Source organism: Anomaloglossus baeobatrachus, chromosome 12 (genome assembly GCF_048569485.1).
Source record: "Anomaloglossus baeobatrachus isolate aAnoBae1 chromosome 12, aAnoBae1.hap1, whole genome shotgun sequence".
In the NCBI taxonomy this organism is placed as follows: domain Eukaryota; kingdom Metazoa; phylum Chordata; class Amphibia; order Anura; family Aromobatidae; genus Anomaloglossus; species Anomaloglossus baeobatrachus.
This window is the reverse complement of record NC_134364.1, coordinates 133502-151304: the sequence shown is the minus strand read 5'-3', so window position 1 is coordinate 151304 and position 17803 is coordinate 133502. Positions and strand designations below refer to the sequence as shown.

The 17803-nt window shown below is 53.8% G+C and overlaps 1 protein-coding gene across 2 annotated transcripts in view; it reads right to left on the bottom strand.

Moving 5' to 3' along the window:
- ABCD4 (ATP binding cassette subfamily D member 4) overlaps positions 1 to 17803 on the bottom strand; it is a 235596-nt gene that overhangs the window by 87664 nt on the left and 130129 nt on the right. For both annotated transcript variants that reach the window (XM_075330858.1, XM_075330859.1), the window contains 3 exons: positions 17581 to 17702; positions 17422 to 17513; positions 16911 to 16976 (listed from right to left, as the gene is read on the bottom strand). In XM_075330858.1, coding sequence (XP_075186973.1) covers positions 16911 to 16976; positions 17422 to 17513; positions 17581 to 17702 — 280 coding nt within the window. The remainder of the gene's footprint in view (positions 1 to 16910; positions 16977 to 17421; positions 17514 to 17580; positions 17703 to 17803) is intronic.

The following is a 17803-nucleotide window of genomic DNA, read 5'->3' as shown; positions in this document are numbered from 1 at the left end:
ACATATGCCACTCACTCTGCAGCTCCATGTTCCCACATATGCCACTCACCCTGCAGCTCCATGTTCCCACATATGCACTCACCCTGAAGCTCCATCTTCCCACATATGCCACTCACCCTGCAGCTCCATGTTCCCACATATGCACTCACCCTGCAGCTCCATGTTCCCACATATGCCACTCACCCTGCAGCTCCATCTTCCCACATATGCACTCACCCTGCAGCTCCATGTTCCCACATATGCCACTCACTCTGCAGCTCCATGTTCCCACATATGCCACTCACCCTGCAGCTCCATGTTCCCACATATGCACTCACCCTGCAGCTCCATCTTCCCACATATGCACTCACCCTGCAGCTCCATCTTCCCACATATGCACTCACCCTGCAGCTCCATGTTCCCTCATATGCACTCACCCTGCAGCTCCATGTTCCCACATATGCCACTCACCCTGCAGCTCCATGTTCCCACATATGCCACTCGCCCTGCAGCTCCATGTTCCCACATATGCCACTCACCCTGCAGCTCCATCTTCCCACATATGCACTCACCCTGCAGCTCCATGTTCCCACATATGCACTCACCCTGCAGCTCCATGTTCCCACATATGCCACTCACCCTGCAGCTCCATGTTCCCACATATGCACTCACCCTGCAGCTCCATCTTCCCACATATGCCACTCACCCTGCAGCTCCATGTTCCCACATATGCCCCTCACCCTGCAGCTCCATCTTCCCACATATGCACTCACCCTGCAGCTCCATGTTCCCACATATGCCACTCACCCTGCAGCTCCATCTTCCCACATATGCACTCACCCTGCAGCTCCATATTCCCACATATGCACTCACCCTGCAGCTCCATCTTCCCACATATGCACTCACCCTGCAGCTCCATGTTCCCACATATGCCACTCACCCTGCAGCTCCATGTTCCCACATATGCACTCACCCTGCAACTCCATCTTCCCTCATATGCCACTCACCCTGCAGCTCCATGTTCCCACATATGCACTCACCCTGCAGCTCCATGTTCCCACATATGCCACTCACCCTGCAGCTCCATCTTCCCTCATATGCACTCACCCTGCAGCTCCATGTTCCCACATATGCCACTCACCCTGCAGCTCCATCTTCCCACATATGCACTCACCCTGCAGCTCCATGTTCCCACATATGCCACTCACCCTGCAGCTCCATGTTCCCACATATGCACTCACCCTGCAGCTCCATCTTCCCACATATGCACTCACCCTGCAGCTCCATCTTCCCACATATGCCACTCACCCTGCAGCTCCATGTTCCCACATATGCCCCTCACCCTGCAGCTCCATCTTCCCACATATGCACTCACCCTGCAGCTCCATGTTCCCACATATGCCACTCACCCTGCAGCTCCATCTTCCCACATATGCACTCACCCTGCAGCTCCATGTTCCCACATATGCCACTCACCCTGCAGCTTCATCTTCCCACATATGCACTCACCCTGCAGCTCCATGTTCCCACATATGCACTCACCCTGCAACTCCATCTTCCCACATATGCCACTCACCCTGCAGCTCCATCTTCCCACATATGCACTCACCCTGCAGCTCCATCTTCCCACATATGCACTCACCCTGCAGCTCCATCTTCCCACATATGCACTCACCCTGCAGCTCCATCTTCCCACATATGCACTCACCCTGCAGCTCCATCTTCCCACATATGCCACTCACCCTGCAGCTCCATGTTCCCACATATGCCACTCACCCTGCAGCTCCATGTTCCCACATATGCTACTCACCCTGCAGCTCCATGTTCCCACATATGCCACTCACCCTGCAGCTCCATGTTCCCACATATGCCACTCACCCTGCAGCTCCATGTTCCCACATATGCCACTCACCCTGCAGCTCCATCTTCCCTTATATGCCACTCACCCTGCAGCTCCATCTTCCCTCATATGCACTCACCCTGCAGCTCCATGTTCCCACATATGCACTCACCCTGCAGCTCCATGTTCCCACATATGCCACTCACCATGCAGCTCCATCTTCCCACATATGCCACTCACCCTGCAGCTCCATGTTCCCACATATGCCACTCACCATGCAGCTCCATCTTCCCACATATGCCACTCACCATGCAGTTCCATCTTCCCTCATATGCCACTCACCCTGCAGCTCCATCTTCCCACATATGCCACTCACACTGCAGCTCCATGTTCCCACACATGCCACTCACCCTGCAGCTCCATGTTCCCACATATGCCACTCACCCTGCAGCTCCATGTTCCCACATATGCCACTCACCATGCAGCTCCATCTTCCCACATATGCACTCACCCTGCAGCTCCATGTTCCCACATATGCCACTCACCCTGCAACTCCATGTTCCCACATATGCCACTCACCCTGCAGCTCCATGTTCCCACATATGCCACTCACCATGCAGCTCCATCTTCCCACATATGCCACTCACCATGCAGCTCCATCTTCCCTCATATGCCACTCACCCTGCAGCTCCATGTTCCCACATATGCCACTCACCCTGCAGCTCCATATTCCCACATATGCCACTCACCATGCAGCTCCATGTTCCCACATATGCACTCACCCTGCAGCTCCATCTTCCCACATATGCACTCACCCTGCAGCTCCATCTTCCCACATATGCCACTCACCCTGCAGCTCCATATTCCCACATATGCCACTCACCCTGCAGCTCCATCTTCCCACATATGCCACTCACCCTGCAGCTCCATGTTCCCACATATGCACTCACCCTGCAACTCCATGTTCCCACATATGCCACTCACCCTGCAGCTCCATCTTCCCACATATGCACTCACCCTGCAACTCCATGTTCCCACATATGCCACTCACCCTGCAGCTCCATGTTCCCACATATGCCACTCACCCTGCAGCTCCATCTTCCCACATATGCACTCACCCTGCAACTCCATGTTCCCACATATGCCACTCACCCTGCAGCTCCATGTTCCCACATATGCCACTCACCATGCAGCTCCATGTTCCCACATATGCCACTCACCCTGCAGCTCCATGTTCCCACATATGCCACTCACCATGCAGCTCCATCTTCCCACATATGCACTCACCCTGCAACTCCATGTTCCCACATATGCCACTCACCCTGCAGCTCCATGTTCCCACATATGCCACTCACCATGCAGCTCCATCTTCCCTCATATGCCACTCACCCTGCAGCTCCATGTTCCCACATATGCCACTCACCCTGCAGCTCCATCTTCCCACATATGCACTCACCCTGCAGCTCCATATTCCCACATATGCCACTCACCATGCAGCTCCATCTTCCCACATATGCACTCACCCTGCAGCTCCATCTTCCCACATATGCCACTCACCCTGCAGCTCCATATTCCCACATATGCCACTCACCCTGCAACTCCATCTTCCCACATATGCCACTCACTCTGCAGCTCCATGTTCCCACATATGCACTCACCCTGCAGCTCCATGTTCCCACATATGTCACTCACCCTGCAGCTCCATGTTCCCACATATGCACTCACCCTGCAACTCCATGTTCCCACATATGCCACTCACCCTGCAGCTCCATCTTCCCACATATGCACTCACCCTGCAACTCCATGTTCCCACATATGCCACTCACCCTGCAGCTCCATCTTCCCACATATGCACTCACCCTGCAGCTCCATGTTCCCACATATGCCACTCACCCTGCAGCTCCATGTTCCCACATATGCCACTCACCCTGCAGCTCCATCTTCCCTCATATGCACTCACCCTGCAACTCCATCTTCCCACATATGCACTCACCCTGCAGCTCCATGTTCCCACATATGCCACTCACCCTGCAGCTCCATGTTCCCACATATGCACTCACCCTGCAACTCCATGTTCCCACATATGCCACTCACCATGCAGCTCCATCTTCCCACATATGCCACTCACCCTGCAGCTCCATCTTCCCACATATGCACTCACCCTGCAGCTCCATGTTCCCACATATGCACTCACCCTGCAACTCCATCTTCCCTCATATGCCACTCACCCTGCAGCTCCATCTTCCCACATATGCACTCACCCTGCAACTCCATGTTCCCACATATGCCACTCACCCTGCAGCTCCATGTTCCCACATATGCCACTCACCATGCAGCTCCATCTTCCCACATATGCCACTCACCATGCAGCTCCATCTTCCCTCATATGCCACTAACCCTGCAGCTTCATCTTCCCACATATGCACTCACCCTGCAGCTCCATATTCCCACATATGCCACTCACCCTGCAGCTCCATGTTCCCACATATGCACTCACCCTGCAGCTCCATGTTCCCACATATGCACTCACCCTGCAGCTCCATCTTCCCACATATGCACTCACCCTGCAGCTCCATGTTCCCACATATGCACTCACCCTGCAGCTCCATGTTCCCACATATGCCACTCACCCTGCAACTCCATCTTCCCACATATACCACTCACCCTGCAGCTCCATGTTCCCACATATGCCACTCACCCTGCAGCTCCATGTTCCCACATATGCACTCACCCTGCAGCTCCATGTTCCCACATATGCACTCACCCTGCAGCTCCATGTTCCCACATATGCACTCACCCTGCAGCTCCATGTTCCCACATATGCACTCACCCTGCAGCCCCATGTTCCCACATATGCACTCACCCTGCAGCTCCATGTTCCCACATATGCCACTCACCCTGCAGCTCCATGTTCCCACATATGCCACTCACCCTGCAGCTCCATGTTCCCACATATGCACTCACCCTGCAGCTCCATGTTCCCTCATATGCACTCACCCTGCAACTCCATCTTCCCACATATGCCACTCACCCTGCAGCTCCATGTTCCCTCATATGCACTCACCCTGCAGCTCCATGTTCCCACATATGCACTCACCCTGCAGATCCATGTTCCCACATATGCCACTCACCCTGCAGCTCCATGTTCCCTCATATGCACTCACCCTGCAGCTCCATGTTCCCTCATATGCACTCACCCTGCAGCTCCATGTTCCCACATATGCACTCACCCTGCAGCTCCATGTTCCCACATATGCACTCACCCTGCAGCTCCATCTTCCCACATATGCACTCACCCTGCAGCTCCATCTTCCCACATATGCACTCACCCTGCAGCTCCATCTTCCCACATATGCACTCACCCTGCAGCTCCATCTTCCCACATATGCACTCACCCTGCAGCTCCATATTCCCACATATGCACTCACCCTGCAGCTCCATCTTCCCACATATGCACTCACCCTGCAGCTCCATCTTCCCACATATGCACTCACCCTGCAGCTCCATCTTCCCACATATGCACTCACCCTGCAGCTCCATATTCCCACATATGCACTCACCCTGCAGCTCCATCTTCCCTCATATGCACTCACCCTGCAACTCCATCTTCCCACATATGCACTCACCCTGCAACTCCATCTTCCCACATATGCACTCACCCTGCAGCTCCATGTTCCCACATATGCCACTCACCCTGCAGCTCCATGTTCCCACATATGCACTCACCCTGCAGCTCCATGTTCCCACATATGCACTCACCCTGCAGCTCCATCTTCCCACATATGCACTCACCCTGCAGCTCCATCTTCCCACATATGCACTCACCCTGCAGCTCCATCTTCCCACATATGCACTCACCCTGCAGCTCCATATTCCCACATATGCACTCACCCTGCAGCTCCATGTTCCCACATATGCACTCACCCTGCAGCTCCATCTTCCCACATATGCACTCACCCTGCAGCTCCATGTTCCCACATATGCCACTCACCCTGCAGCTCCATCTTCCCACATATGCCACTCACCCTGCAACTCCATCTTCCCACATATGCCACTCACCCTGCAACTCCATCTTCCCACATATGCCACTCACCCTGCAGCTCCATCTTCCCACATATGCCACTCACCCTGCAACTCCATCTTCCCTCATATGCCACTCACCCTGCAGCTCCATCTTCCCTCATATGCCACTCACCCTGCAGCTCCATGTTCCCACATATGCACTCACCCTGCAGCTCCATGTTCCCACATATGCACTCACCCTGCAGCTCCATCTTCCCACATATGCCACTCACCCTGCAGCTCCATCTTCCCACATATGCACTCACCCTGCAGCTCCATCTTCCCACATATGCACTCACCCTGCAGCTCCATGTTCCCACATATGCCACTCACCCTGCAGCTCCATGTTCCCACATATGCCACTCACCCTGCAGCTCCATCTTCCCACATATGCACTCACCCTGCAGCTCCATATTCCCACATATGCCACTCACCCTGCAGCTCCATGTTCCCACATATGCACTCACCCTGCAGCTCCATGTTCCCACATATGCACTCACCCTGCAGCTCCATGTTCCCACATATGCCACTCACCCTGCAGCTCCATGTTCCCACATATGCCACTCACCCTGCAGCTCCATGTTCCCACATATGCACTCACCCTGCAGCTGCATCTTCCCTCATATGCACTCACCCTGCAGCTCCATGTTCCCACATATGCCACTCACCCTGCAGCTCCATGTTCCCACATATGCCACTCACCCTGCAGCTCCATGTTCCCACATATGCACTCACCCTGCAGCTCCATCTTCCCACATATGCACTCACCCTGCAGCTCCATGTTCCCACATATGCCACTCACCCTGCAGCTCCATGTTCCCACATATGCCACTCACCCTGCAGCTCCATGTTCCCTTATATGCCACTCACCCTGCAGCTCCATCTTCCCACATATGCACTCACCCTGCAGCTCCATGTTCCCACATATGCACTCACCCTGCAGCTCCATGTTCCCACATATGCCACTCACCCTGCAGCTCCATGTTCCCACATATGCCACTCACCCTGCAGCTCCATGTTCCCACATATGCACTCACCCTGCAGCTCCATCTTCCCACATATGCACTCACCCTGCAGCTCCATGTTCCCACATATGCCACTCACCCTGCAGCTCCATGTTCCCACATATGCACTCACCCTGCAGCTCCATCTTCCCACATATGCACTCACCCTGCAGCTCCATCTTCCCACATATGCCACTCACCCTGCAGCTCCATGTTCCCACATATGCACTCACCCTGCAGCTCCATCTTCCCACATATGCACTCACCCTGCAGCTCCATGTTCCCACATATGCCACTCACCCTGCAGCTCCATGTTCCCACATATGCACTCACCCTGCAGCTCCATCTTCCCACATATGCACTCACCCTGCAGCTCCATCTTCCCTCATATGCACTCACCCTGCAGCTCCATGTTCCCTCATATGCACTCACCCTGCAACTCCATCTTCCCACATATGCACTCACCCTGCAGCTCCATATTCCCACATATGCACTCACCCTGCAGCTCCATCTTCCCACATATGCACTCACCCTGCAACTCCATCTTCCCACATATGCCACTCACCCTGCAACTCCATCTTCCCACATATGCACTCACCCTGCAGCTCCATATTCCCACATATGCACTCACCCTGCAGCTCCATCTTCCCACATATGCCACTCACCCTGCAGCTCCATGTTCCCACATATGCACTCACCCTGCAGCTCCATCTTCCCACATATGCACTCACCCTGCAGCTCCATGTTCCCACATATGCACTCACCCTGCAGCTCCATGTTCCCACATATGCCACTCACCCTGCAGCTCCATGTTCCCACATATGCACTCACCCTGCAGCTCCATGTTCCCACATATGCACTCACCCTGCAGCTCCATCTTCCCACATATGCACTCACCCTGCAGCTCCATGTTCCCTCATATGCCACTCACCCTGCAGCTCCATGTTCCCACATATGCACTCACCCTGCAGCTCCATGTTCCCACATATGCCACTCACCCTGCAGCTCCATGTTCCCACATATGCACTCACCCTGCAGCTCCATGTTCCCTCATATGCACTCACCCTGCAGCTCCATCTTCCCACATATGCACTCACCCTGCAGCTCCATCTTCCCACATATGCACTCACCCTGCAGCTCCATGTTCCCACATATGCACTCACCCTGCAGCTCCATGTTCCCACATATGCACTCACCCTGCAGCTCCATGTTCCCACATATGCCACTCACCCTGCAACTCCATCTTCCCTCATATGCCACTCACCCTGCAACTCCATCTTCCCTCATATGCCACTCACCCTGCAACTCCATCTTCCCTCATATGCACTCACCCTGCAGCTCCATGTTCCCACATATGCACTCCCCCTGCAGCTCCATGTTCCCACATATGCCACTCACTCTGCAGCTCCATGTTCCCTCATATGCACTCACCCTGCAGCTCCATCTTCCCACATATGCACTCACCCTGCAGCTCCATCTTCCCACATATGCACTCACCCTGCAGCTCCATGTTCCCACATATGCACTCACCCTGCAGCTCCATCTTCCCACATATGCACTCACCCTGCAGCTCCATGTTCCCACATATGCCACTCACCCTGCAGCTCCATGTTCCCACATATGCCACTCACCCTGCAGCTCCATGTTCCCACATATGCACTCACCCTGCAGCTCCATATTCCCTCATATGCACTCACCCTGCAGCTCCATGTTCCCACATATGCCACTCACCCTGCAACTCCATCTTCCCTCATATGCACTCACCCTGCAGCTCCATCTTCCCACATATGCACTCACCCTGCAGCTCCATGTTCCCACATATGCACTCACCCTGCAGCTCCATGTTCCCACATATGCACTCACCCTGCAGCTCCATGTTCCCACATATGCACTCACCCTGCAGCTCCATCTTCCCACATATGCACTCACCCTGCAGCTCCATCTTCCCACATATGCACTCACCCTGCAGCTCCATCTTCCCACATATGCACTCACCCTGCAGCTCCATGTTCCCACATATGCCACTCACCCTGCAGCTCCATGTTCCCACATATGCACTCACCCTGCAGCTCCATCTTCCCACATATGCCACTCACCCTGCAGCTCCATCTTCCCACATATGCCACTCACCATGCAGCTCCATCTTCCCACATATGCCACTCACCCTGCAGCTCCATCTTCCCACATATGCACTCACCCTGCAGCTCCATCTTCCCACATATGCCACTCACCCTGCAGCTCCATCTTCCCACATATGCCACTCACCCTGCAGCTCCATCTTCCCACATATGCACTCACCCTGCAGCTCCATCTTCCCACATATGCCACTCACCCTGCAGCTCCATATTCCCTCATATGCACTCACCCTGCAGCTCCATCTTCCCACATATGCCACTCACCCTGCAGCTCCATCTTCCCACATATGCCACTCACCCTGCAGCTCCATATTCCCTCATATGCACTCACCCTGCAGCTCCATGTTCCCACATATGCCACTCACCCTGCAGCTCCATCTTCCCACATATGCCACTCACCCTGCAGCTCCATGTTCCCACATATGCACTCACCCTGCAGCTCCATCTTCCCACATATGCCACTCACCCTGCAGCTCCATGTTCCCACATATGCACTCACCCTGCAGCTCCATGTTCCCACATATGCACTCACCCTGCAGCTCCATGTTCCCACATATGCACTCACCCTGCAGCTCCATGTTCCCACATATGCACTCACCCTGCAGCTCCATGTTCCCACATATGCCACTCACCCTGCAGCTCCATGTTCCCACATATGCCACTCACCCTGCAGCTCCATGTTCCCACATATGCACTCACCCTGCAGCTCCATGTTCCCACATATGCACTCACCCTGCAGCTCCATGTTCCCACATATGCACTCACCCTGCAGCTCCATCTTCCCACATATGCCACTCACCCTGCAGCTCCATGTTCCCACATATGCCACTCACCCTGCAGCTCCATGTTCCCACATATGCCACTCACCCTGCAGCTCCATGTTCCCACATATGCACTCACCCTGCAGCTCCATGTTCCCACATATGCACTCACCCTGCAGCTCCATGTTCCCACATATGCACTCACCCTGCAGCTCCATGTTCCCACATATGCACTCACCCTGCAGCTCCATGTTCCCACATATGCACTCACCCTGCAGCTCCATGTTCCCACATATGCACTCACCCTGAAGCTCCATGTTCCCACATATGCACTCACCCTGCAGCTCCATGTTCCCACATATGCCACTCACCCTGCAGCTCCATGTTCCCACATATGCACTCACCCTGCAGCTCCATCTTCCCTCATATGCACTCACCCTGCAGCTCCATGTTCCCACATATGCACTCACCCTGCAGCTCCATGTTCCCACATATGCACTCACCCTGCAGCTCCATGTTCCCACATATGCCACTCACCCTGCAGCTCCATGTTCCCACATATGCCACTCACCCTGCAGCTCCATGTTCCCACATATGCCACTCACCCTGCAGCTCCATGTTCCCACATATGCACTCACCCTGCAGCTCCATGTTCCCACATATGCACTCACCCTGCAGCTCCATCTTCCCACATATGCCACTCACCATGCAGCTCCATCTTCCCACATATGCCACTCACTCTGCAGCTCCATGTTCCCACATATGCACTCACCCTGCAGCTCCATCTTCCCACATATGCACTCACCCTGCAGCTCCATCTTCCCACATATGCACTCACCCTGCAGCTCCATCTTCCCACATATGCACTCACCCTGCAACTCCATCTTCCCTCATATGCACTCACCCTGCAGCTCCATCTTCCCACATATGCACTCACCCTGCAGCTCCATGTTCCCACATATGCCACTCACCCTGCAGCTCCATCTTCCCTCACATGCACTCACCCTGCAGCTCCATCTTCCCTCATATGCACTCACCCTGCAGCTCCATGTTCCCACATATGCACTCACCCTGCAGCTCCATCTTCCCTCATATGCCACTCACCCTGCAGCTCCATGTTCCCACATATGCACTCACCCTGCAGCTCCATGTTCCCACATATGCACTCACCCTGCAGCTCCATGTTCCCACATATGCACTCACCCTGCAGCTCCATGTTCCCACATATGCACTCACCCTGCAGCTCCATCTTCCCACATATGCCACTCACCCTGCAGCTCCATGTTCCCACATATGCACTCACCCTGCAGCTCCATGTTCCCACATATGCACTCACCCTGCAGCTCCATCTTCCCACATATGCACTCACCCTGCAGCTCCATGTTCCCACATATGCACTCACCCTGCAGCTCCATGTTCCCTCATATGCACTCACCCTGCAGCTCCATCTTCCCACATATGCACTCACCCTGCAGCTCCATCTTCCCACATATGCACTCACCCTGCAGCTCCATCTTCCCACATATGCACTCACCCTGCAGCTCCATGTTCCCACATATGCACTCACCCTGCAGCTCCATCTTCCCACATATGCACTCACCCTGCAGCTCCATGTTCCCACATATGCCACTCACCCTGCAACTCCATCTTCCCTCATATGCCACTCACCCTGCAACTCCATCTTCCCTCATATGCCACTCACCCTGCAACTCCATCTTCCCTCATATGCACTCACCCTGCAGCTCCATGTTCCCACATATGCACTCCCCCTGCAGCTCCATGTTCCCACATATGCCACTCACTCTGCAGCTCCATGTTCCCTCATATGCACTCACCCTGCAGCTCCATCTTCCCACATATGCACTCACCCTGCAGCTCCATGTTCCCACATATGCCACTCACCCTGCAGCTCCATGTTCCCACATATGCCACTCACCCTGCAGCTCCATGTTCCCACATATGCACTCACCCTGCAACTCCATGTTCCCACATATGCACTCACCCTGCAGCTCCATGTTCCCACATATGCACTCACCCTGCAGCTCCATCTTCCCACATATGCACTCACCCTGCAGCTCCATGTTCCCACATATGCCACTCACCCTGCAGCTCCATGTTCCCACATATGCCACTCACCCTGCAGCTCCATGTTCCCACATATGCACTCACCCTGCAGCTCCATATTCCCTCATATGCACTCACCCTGCAGCTCCATGTTCCCACATATGCCACTCACCCTGCAACTCCATCTTCCCTCATATGCACTCACCCTGCAGCTCCATCTTCCCACATATGCACTCACCCTGCAGCTCCATGTTCCCACATATGCACTCACCCTGCAGCTCCATGTTCCCACATATGCACTCACCCTGCAGCTCCATGTTCCCACATATGCACTCACCCTGCAGCTCCATCTTCCCACATATGCACTCACCCTGCAGCTCCATCTTCCCACATATGCACTCACCCTGCAGCTCCATCTTCCCACATATGCACTCACCCTGCAGCTCCATGTTCCCACATATGCCACTCACCCTGCAGCTCCATGTTCCCACATATGCACTCACCCTGCAGCTCCATCTTCCCACATATGCCACTCACCCTGCAGCTCCATCTTCCCACATATGCCACTCACCCTGCAGCTCCATCTTCCCACATATGCACTCACCCTGCAGCTCCATCTTCCCACATATGCCACTCACCCTGCAGCTCCATATTCCCTCATATGCACTCACCCTGCAGCTCCATCTTCCCACATATGCACTCACCCTGCAGCTCCATGTTCCCACATATGCCACTCACCCTGCAGCTCCATGTTCCCACATATGCACTCACCCTGCAGCTCCATCTTCCCACATATGCCACTCACCCTGCAGCTCCATGTTCCCACATATGCCACTCACCCTGCAGCTCCATGTTCCCACATATGCCACTCACCCTGCAGCTCCATGTTCCCACATATGCCACTCACCCTGCAGCTCCATGTTCCCACATATGCACTCACCCTGCAGCTCCATGTTCCCACATATGCACTCACCCTGCAGCTCCATCTTCCCACATATGCACTCACCCTGCAGCTCCATGTTCCCACATATGCCACTCACCCTGCAGCTCCATGTTCCCACATATGCCACTCACCCTGCAGCTCCATGTTCCCACATATGCACTCACCCTGCAGCTCCATGTTCCCACATATGCACTCACCCTGCAGCTCCATCTTCCCACATATGCACTCACCCTGCAGCTCCATGTTCCCACATATGCACTCACCCTGCAGCTCCATGTTCCCACATATGCCACTCACCCTGCAGCTCCATATTCCCTCATATGCACTCACCCTGCAGCTCCATCTTCCCACATATGCACTCACCCTGCAGCTCCATGTTCCCACATATGCCACTCACCCTGCAGCTCCATGTTCCCACATATGCACTCACCCTGCAGCTCCATCTTCCCACATATGCCACTCACCCTGCAGCTCCATGTTCCCACATATGCCACTCACCCTGCAGCTCCATGTTCCCACATATGCCACTCACCCTGCAGCTCCATGTTCCCACATATGCCACTCACCCTGCAGCTCCATGTTCCCACATATGCCACTCACCCTGCAGCTCCATGTTCCCACATATGCCACTCACCCTGCAGCTCCATGTTCCCACATATGCCACTCACCCTGCAGCTCCATGTTCCCACATATGCACTCACCCTGCAGCTCCATGTTCCCACATATGCCACTCACCCTGCAGCTCCATGTTCCCACATATGCACTCACCCTGCAGCTCCATCTTCCCACATATGCACTCACCCTGCAGCTCCATCTTCCCACATATGCACTCACCCTGCAGCTCCATCTTCCCACATATGCACTCACCCTGCAGCTCCATCTTCCCACATATGCACTCACCCTGCAGCTCCATGTTCCCACATATGCACTCACCCTGCAGCTCCATGTTCCCACATATGCCACTCACCCTGCAGCTCCATGTTCCCACATATGCCACTCACCCTGCAGATCCATGTTCCCACATATGCATTCACCCTGCAGCTCCATGTTCCCACATATGCCACTCACCCTGCAGCTCCATGTTCCCACATATGCCACTCACCCTGCAGCTCCATGTTCCCACATATGCACTCACCCTGCAGCTCCATGTTCCCACATATGCACTCACCCTGCAGCTCCATCTTCCCACATATGCCACTCACCCTGCAGCTCCATCTTCCCACATATGCCCCTCACCCTGCAGCCCCCTCCCCCTCATGTCCCCTCTTTTCTTATTACCAGTCATCATGTGTCCACATCTCCTTCAGGATTCACCATCTTTGCTTTCTGCCCGGCATCCTGTGTCTCCTCCCACACAGTCACATGGGCGTGACATCATCGCAGGTCCTACAGTGCAGGATGAATTATTCCGTCTGCTGTGCTGCTTCTTCTCCTGCCCGGCGGGAACTTTTGAAATGACACACGCAGCGCAGCACTGACAACGTCAGAGCGCGCGTGTGTCACTGACAATTAGTGCCGGCAGGGAACAGAGGAAAGACTCCTGCGTTCCGCTGCCTGCACTGACTGTGCGGAGTGCGGACCTGCACAGGATCTCTCCTTGCTCGGCACGCTGCAGCCCGGCTCTACTGCACCGCCTGAAGACGGGCGGGCCGGTCACAGAGAGCAGGCGGGCCGGATGTGGCCAGCGGGCCGCCCCTTGCCCAGGTCTGGACTAGAGGATGGTGCGATAGAACTAGAGGATGGTGCGGTGGGACTAGAGGATGGTGCGATGGGACTAGAGGATGGTGCGGTGGGACTAGAGGATGGTGCGATGGGACTAGAGGATGGTGCGGTGGGACTAGAGGATGGTGCGATGGAACTAGAGGATGGTGCGGTGGGACTAGAGGATGGTGCGGTGGGACTAGAGGATGGTGCGGTGGGACTAGAGGATGGTGCAGTGGGACTAGAGGATGGTGCGGTGGGACTAGAGGATGGTGCGGTGGGACTAGAGGATGGTGCGGTGGGACTAGAGGATGGTGCGGTGGGGCTCCTGGGTGGAACGTCTCCTACAATGGCACTTATAAACAAGACCTGGGATAGGCTGAAAAGGGTGAGAGGGGTGACCCGGTTAACTAAGTTTACACCTATCTGGGATAACAGTAATCTCCCGGAGATTCAGAAAATGGGGACTATTGAGGACATAATATATTGATAGGTATGATAAACTTAATTTGGATGCCGATTTGTTATACTGTTGTATGTATTCTGTTTTAATAAAAAAGTATCTGATTTAAAAAAAAAAAAAAAAAAAAGCAGGAGGTATTAGGGGCTGCTGATTAGTCTTTGGCTTTACCCAGAAAGAAATGAGCTAGGATGATGAAACTTTCCATTTCTTCCACACACTCCCACTGATGACATCACACTTCTTACATCGGTATTCCAAGTCCTGTAAGCCTAGCAAAAAGAAGGATTTCGGTTATGCCTCAATCCAGGCATCAGTAGCAGCCATGGCATCAGAAATGGTGTGAAATTTGGTCTCTTCAGATTTGGAAACAGATGATACTCAAAAGGAGCTAGATCTGGTGAATAAGGTGGTTGGTCACCAGCTGGAAGCCCGGCTCTGCCAGTTTTGCCGTGGTCGCTTGTGCAGTGGCAGCGGAGGCATTGTCTTACAGGAACTAGATTCCTTTAGACATCTTGCTGCGACTTTTGGCCTTCAGAGCTGCCTTCAATTGGTCCAAAATTTCAATGTAATAGTTTGCATTGATGGTGGAACCCTTTTGAAGGTAGTCCACTAGCAGCACGCCCTCTTATCCCAGAACACAGACGCCATCACCTTAGTGGCTGATTTTTGCACCCTGAACTTCTTTGGACAAGGAGAACCACTGTGCCTACACTCTTTACAGCTCCTTGTTTTCAGGGTCATACAAAGTTATCCAGGTCTCATCCATAGTGACCAGTCGCTCCAGGAAGTTCTTATCAGTCCAGAAACACTGACAAATGGACCGGGAAGTTTTCACTCGCTGCTTCTCTGATCTGTGGTCAGACATTTGGGGACTCACTTTGCAGAAGCTTCCTCATGTCCAAATGTTCATGGATAATGACACAAAGACGTTCACGGGAAATGCCCATGATGTCTGCTATTGCTTTAGCTGGCATTCGTGGATTCTCCAGTATGAGGTTGTGCACAGCAGCAACGATCTCTGGACCAACAACCACTCTCTGGCGTCCAGGATGTTCCTCATCAATGGTGCTGAAGTGGCCCGGTTTACATTTGGTAACCCAGTTCTTAACTGTGGAATATAAAGGGCATTGATCCCCCAATGTCTGCGACATATCACCATGAATATCCGCCGCGGACTTTACTTGCAGAAACAAGAATTTTATCATCCTCCGCTTTCAGTTGTGTGAATATCGAATTAGACTCCGCCATTTTGTTTTCCCGCGTGCGTAGAACACTGTTGCCATAAGCAACAAACACAAAATTCTGAAAACATATATTAGACACATAAGACTTTCATGTGATGTAACATTCGTTACCATAGAAACAAAAAAAAATCACAAAGCCAAAGACTTATCAGCAGCCCCTCATACAACACACATACAACATTTGTTACCATAGTAACGTCCAACATTTGTTACCATAGAAACAAAAAAGATCACAAAGCCAAAGACTTATCAGCAGCCCCTTGTACAACACAGTCTCCCCGCTCAGCAATGCGGGCATGGCTTCTCTCAGCTTGGTCACCAATAATGAACACGCTGCGAGGTTACACACACCAGAACCAGTTCAGCTGTCCGCAGATTAGAGGAATGGGAGCGGCCTTTCCCACCTAGAAACTCTTGGTTGCTCCTAAATTCTGGACCCAAATATTCGGTCCCAATAAAACCTCAGCAACCTAACATTGCCACAACCTTCAATTCCAGAGCTTACATCAGGGCCCGCCACCTTGGAGATACATACCTGCCATCCAGGACTTTATACCACCTTCTCCTTTATACCACCATCATCTCCATTATCAACCACCTCCATTGTCATCAATCATCCCCATCATCACCACCATCAACATAATCATCATGATCCCATCAATCACCACCATCTCCATCAATCGCCACCATCTCCATCAATCACCACCATCTTACTGCTCCTTGGCTTCGCCCATCGTCTCCTTCAGGATGCCCCTCATCACTTCGTCCAGCTCCGCAATCCTAAGAAAAGACCCATGGGTGATACAAATCATGATGTGGGCTCGGCTGGGTGATACAGCTCCCATCACCCGGCCACCCCCACATGACACCCGGCTCCCATTACCCGGCCACCCCCACATGACACCCGGCTCCCATTACCCGGCCGCCCCCACATCGCACCCGGCTCCCATTACCCGGCCGCCCTCACATCACACCCGGCTCCCATTACCCGGCCGCCCTCACATCACACCCGGCTCCCATTACCCGGCCGCCCGCACATCACACCCGGCTCCCACATCACACCTGGTGCCCATCACCCGGCTGCCCCCACATCACACCTGGTGCCCATCACCCGGCCACCCCCACATCACACCTGGTGCCCATCACCCGGCCACCCCCACATAACACCCGATGCCTATGACCGACCACCCCCACATCACACCCATGTCGCCCCCACACTTCTCACCGGTGAGTGTATCCCGCCACATCGCACAGGCTGCTGGACAGATCGATGATCTGACTGAAGCAGTTCACCAGGTAAATGGAGACAAAGGCGTTCTGTGGGATGAAAGGTCGGGGTTACACACAGTAGTACATGGGGAAAAGGCTGCGGAATGGCCATCACCTTACTGATGAGTTCACTTAGTGCAGCGGAGCTCATCTCGCTGTAAACTCCAGAAAATATGGGAATTGCAATGACCAGATAGCTGAGGCTCCCGCCCAGGTAGTCAAAGGTGTTTGTTCCAACTGCCAGGGAAAAACAGAGGAGGTAAGCGTGGCCCGACCTCACTGTACCCTCCCCCTATGCTCACAGGCCATACTCGCTAAACACAGGCTACCTAGCACCC